General features: G+C 16.8%; 2 protein-coding genes across 3 annotated transcripts; both read left to right on the top strand.

The window, feature by feature from the left end:
- Positions 1–227: 227 nt before the first annotated feature.
- On the top strand, positions 228–1,646 carry PRSY57_1460200 (apicoplast ribosomal protein S10 precursor, putative; the record flags this gene model as incomplete). Of its 2 annotated transcripts, none has more annotated exons than XM_020115353.1 (5): positions 228–383; positions 516–712; positions 846–967; positions 1,051–1,324; positions 1,571–1,646. In XM_020115353.1, 5 exons carry the CDS (start codon positions 228–230, stop codon positions 1,644–1,646), a joined length of 825 nt encoding a protein of 274 aa, XP_019970010.1. The 2 variants fall into 2 exon arrangements, with proteins under 2 accessions (XP_019970010.1, XP_012765652.1); XM_012910198.2 differs by having other exon boundaries at positions 1,069–1,324.
- Positions 1,647–2,524: 878 nt separating this feature from the next.
- Positions 2,525–4,711, top strand: PRSY57_1460300 (hypothetical protein; the record flags this gene model as incomplete). The annotated part of the gene is made up of 5 exons (XM_012910199.1): positions 2,525–3,727; positions 3,825–3,910; positions 4,014–4,060; positions 4,182–4,248; positions 4,648–4,711. 5 exons carry the CDS (start codon positions 2,525–2,527, stop codon positions 4,709–4,711), a joined length of 1,467 nt encoding a protein of 488 aa, XP_012765653.1.
- Positions 4,712–5,283: the final 572 nt, after the last annotated feature.

Below are 5,283 nucleotides of genomic sequence, written 5' to 3' on the forward strand. Positions count from 1 at the left end.
TTTATATTTATTCATTTATTTATTAAATAAATAAATAAATAAATAAATAAATATATATATATATATATATAATATTTTTATTTTTATTTTTATTTTTGTTTTTTTTTATTTATATTTATTATTTATAAAAAAGAAAAAAAGAAGTTATTTGTTTATATATGAATAATAATATCAAATAAGTGAAATTGAAAATGAAAAAATGTACTTAAAAAAATGAACATAAAAAAATGAATGTAGTCATTTATATCTTTTCCTTTTTGACATTATATAATATTTTTTCTTCTTATGTAAGTAATGCTTTTAAAATAAAATATTCTCCAAGTTTTGCGACTTTTAGGGTGTGGAAAAATGATACAAGAAGGATATCAAAATTATATAATAATGTAATTACCGAGAAAATATCTTATATATATATATATATATATATATATATATTTATATATATATATGTGCATATTTAATTAGATTTATATTTATTCATTTATTATACCTATTTGACATTTTTTTTTTCTCAGTTGGATAAAGTAAATAATGATTTAAAAAAGAAAGATATAATAAAAAAATGGACTGAGAATTATCATTTACGAATAATATTAAGTTCTTATTTTTCTGATCATTTACAAAAAGCTATTTTTAATGTTAAGGAAAAATTAAGTCAATATCCTCAGTTCATTGTAGCAGGCCCAATTCCCCAAAAGACAATAAGAAAGAGGTAGCATATATATTTGTGAAGATACAAATAAATAAATATATATATATGTGAAGATATATATATATATATATATATATATATATATATATATATATATATATATATATGTACACAATATTGTGTTTCATTTTAGATTTACCTTTTTGAGATCTCCCCATGTGGATAAAGACAGTAGAGAGCAATTCGAAATAAAACAGTACTCTTGCAAATTAGATATTTTTTTGAACTCATCTGTTCCTATAAAGAATTCTGAATGTAAGCAGAATAAATTATACACAAAAGAATATATATTCATTTTATATAAATGTTTGTATGTATATATGTTTTTCACCTTCCAGTTGTAAATTTCTTATCAGTGAAATTACCCAGATTTGTGGGTTTTGAATACTACTTTGAAGAGAATTATAAAGGTTTGTCAAAAGAAGAAGTACAAAAACTAAAGAAGAAAAAATATGTCAGTAAATATTATACCAACTTATATAACGCTGAAGAGAAAAAAAAATATGTAGATTTGTTACTTGATAATTCGAAATATATGAATGTCAAATTACCCAGAAATTTTTTCGAATTATACAAATTCCCCTTAGAAATATTAAAGCATTATTACAAAAAGTAAGTATAAACATATTGTCAATTATAAAACTTTTTTTTTTTTTTTTTTTATCAGTGTATATTATAATTATTTTGTATAATTTTTATGAGTATTTTATATTTTTTTCAGTCAAAATATTTTTCTATTACGAAGTTATATGTATGTATAATGTACATGTGTATTTTATTATATTATTTTATTATATTATTATTATTTTATTGTTTTATTGTTTTATTGTTTTTTTTTTTTTTTTTTTTTTTTTGTAGAACAATGGAAAAGAAAAAGTGGTACCATGAAAATGAAGAATTAATGAAGAAAATCGAATCTTTATCCTTTGATTGATGGACATAGATAGATATATTTGAAAAAATAATATATTTATCATAAGTTTATTTATTTTTATTTTTTTTCTGTGAAGGTGTATATATATATATATATATATATATACATAAAATATATTTGTTTATGTAATATTGTATTTGTTCATTTTTAATAAAATTGTATACATGTTTATATATATATATTATATCATATTAATTTTTTTGCTTCCCTTTTCTTTTTTTTTTTTCAAATATGTTTAAATTTTAAAATGATAAATATATATATATATATATATATATATATATATATATATATATATATTTATTTATTTATATGCTTATTTATACATATGAATGTGTAAATTTTATCATATATTTATAAATTTTCTTTATTTTTTATTTTATTTTTTTTTTTTTGTTTAATTAAAATTATATAACACATTTTTCTTTTATATTAATGTATTATCAAATAAGATATAATATTTATATAATTAAGCATTGTTCTTAATTTTTCTATGTATTTCACGAATTTCTTATAAGTAGTATGTAAATGGTTTTAAATAGGTGTTACTACTTTATTTGTATATATATATAATATATATATATATTTATATGTTATTTTTATTTTTATTTTTTAATTTATGTTGTTTGTTTTTTTAAAGAACAAAGAGTATCGGAAAAAGAAAAAATGTGTATAAAAAATTAACGACTATGACAAAAAAGTATTAATGATGCCAAATTGTAAAAAAAAAAAAAAAAAAAAAAAGAATTCACATAAATATCATATATATATATATATATTTTATATACATATATATTTTATATATATATATATATATTTTATATATATATTTTATATATATATTTTATATATATATATATTTTGCATTATTTACCAATATGAATAGTGAGGTTAAGACGAATTATAATTTTTCTGTTAAGAACGTGAATTTTTTTAAGAATGCATTATCCTTATTAATTGTTGACGATAATAAGGGTAACATAAATTTTAAAAAAAATAATAGTAGTAATATAATTGAGAGGGAATGCCTTATTTTATTTAATTTATATCATGATGGTTTAATGCTTAGAAGTTTATCAAAATGTAAACAGATATATTGTTTTTTATATATGGATTCGAATTGCTTCTCTAGCTTTAATATATTTGAAAAGGATATAGAAGAGACAATAATCTATGAAAATAACAATGTGTGTAAAAAAAGGAAAATTAATAATCATAATATAAATGATGATGAAAAAAAAAATATTACAGATGATGAAAAAAAAAATATTACGGATGATGAAAAAAAAAATATTACGGATGATGAAAAAAAAAATATTACGGATGATGAAAAATATATTATAGATGATGAAAATAATATGAGAAATGATAAAAATAATATAAGAAATGATGAAAATAATATGAGAAATGATAAAAATAATATAAGAAATGATAAAAATAATATGAGAAATGATGAAAATAATATGATAAATTATAATTACACTATAAAAAATTGTGACAATTATTTTTCAATTAATTCATATGATAAAAAGAAAAAAAAAAAATTTCTTAAAGAAGAAACAAATAGTATAAATTCTGATAACTTATATACTGGTCATGCATTTGATGAAGAAAATGAAGTAATTAAATTAAAATCATTATCACCATTAAAAATAAATGATAATGAAAAATACGAAAAGGAAAATGAATATAATATTAGGAAAAAAATATATGAAGAAATTGATGAAAAAAAAAATTATTTTGAATTCCTTGTATCACCTTTTGAATTATTAAGAGCCTTGGAATTTTTAGATGCAATTATTTTAAATATAAAATTTGATTATACAGAACATAAATTAATATTCAAGTTAACAGATGAAGATGGTGATACATCTGAAACTTTTGTAAAAATTGTAGTAGATTATTATTCTGAAATATATAAATTAGAAAAATACACTTTTCAAAGTAATAATTATAATTACTTTTCCTTACAATCAGAAATATTGTCTTTCTACCTCGAATATCTAATAAAATCGAATGATCAATATATTACTTTTTATATAAATGAGTATATAAATGATACTACATGTATACTAAAAATGGTAACAAAATAAAATATAAATAAATAAATAAATAAATATATATATATATATATGTTGTATGTATAATAATATATGGGTACTTTTCATTTTCTTTTAGGAAACGAAAAATAAAAATTACGAAAGAGCTGTTCAATTAATGCCCAAAGAAAATTTTGATGAATATAAAAGTTTAAAAAATGAAACGTAAGCATAAAAAAAAAAAAAAGACATATATATATGCACATAATATATACACATTAATATATATATATATTTATACTTATATATAATTATTTTTTTTTAATAGATTTAAATACAGAATTAAAGATATATCAAAAATTAATCAGGCATTAAGTAATACAAAAAAATATATATATATAATACATACATATATTTTATTATATATATATATATATAATATTTATTTATTTATTATCGTAACTTATAATATTTACATTTTTATTTTTTTATGAAGAAATAAGTTCCCATGTTCGTTTGGATTTTCAAGAAAATGGATTACTAAGATTTCAATTTACTCTAAAGTAAAAGAAAAAAATAAAATTATATATGTATCATTTGCATGTGTTGTTTTTTTATTTTTGTTATTTATATATTGTAATTTTTTTTTAATTTACTACACATATATGCATAATAAATAATAATATGAGAAAGAAAAAAAAAAAAAAAAAAAAAAAAAAAAAAAAAAGACAATTTGAATAGTGTCTTTTATTATGTTTTACTTAATTTTAATCATTTTGTTTTTATTATCGTACTTTTTTTATTAATATATTTCAGAATTTTTCTTTTCATATTTATTAATGAAATGTTTTTCTCCTGCACATACATACATATATATATATATATATTATTATTTAAAAAATATGTATTTACACATATATTTATTTATTTTTTATTATTTTATTTTTTTTTTTTTTTTCAAGGGAATATAATATGAATGGTACTCATTTATGTTACTTTATACAACCTTTATCAGATTTAACTTGATATAGTTCGATATAGTTAGTATGAATTGAAAAATACAATTACAGAAACAAATAAATGTAATTATAATATAATATATGTGTATGTATAAATTTCTCCCTGTGATATTATCCACATAATATTATTATCACAAATTAATACGTTTATTTTTATATTGAATGTAGGTCTTCTACTGATATATCCTACATTTTATTGATATAATAATATGTATATTATATAGAAATTATATGTGTTTAAATAAATACATATATATGTATATTTGAAAAACCATATAATACTTCTTTTTTTTCTTTTTTTTTTTCTTTTTGTTTTTTTTTTTGTTTTATAATTTTTTATAATAATGACATACGCGATATGTTCTTTTTATTTTTTTTATTTCCTCATTATATATACTTATACATAATATATGTTATAATATTATGTATGTATGTATGTATGTGTATATATGTACATAATATATATATATATATATATATATATATATATATATATATTTATATATCTTTTTCTTTATATTGATCAAGGGGGAATAGAAATATTATATTTCTAAATGTATGTCATATTTTCTTTTTTTT

This window comes from Plasmodium reichenowi, chromosome 14 (genome assembly GCF_001601855.1).
Source record: "Plasmodium reichenowi strain SY57 chromosome 14, whole genome shotgun sequence".
NCBI classification, from domain to species: Eukaryota; Apicomplexa; class Aconoidasida; order Haemosporida; family Plasmodiidae; genus Plasmodium; species Plasmodium reichenowi.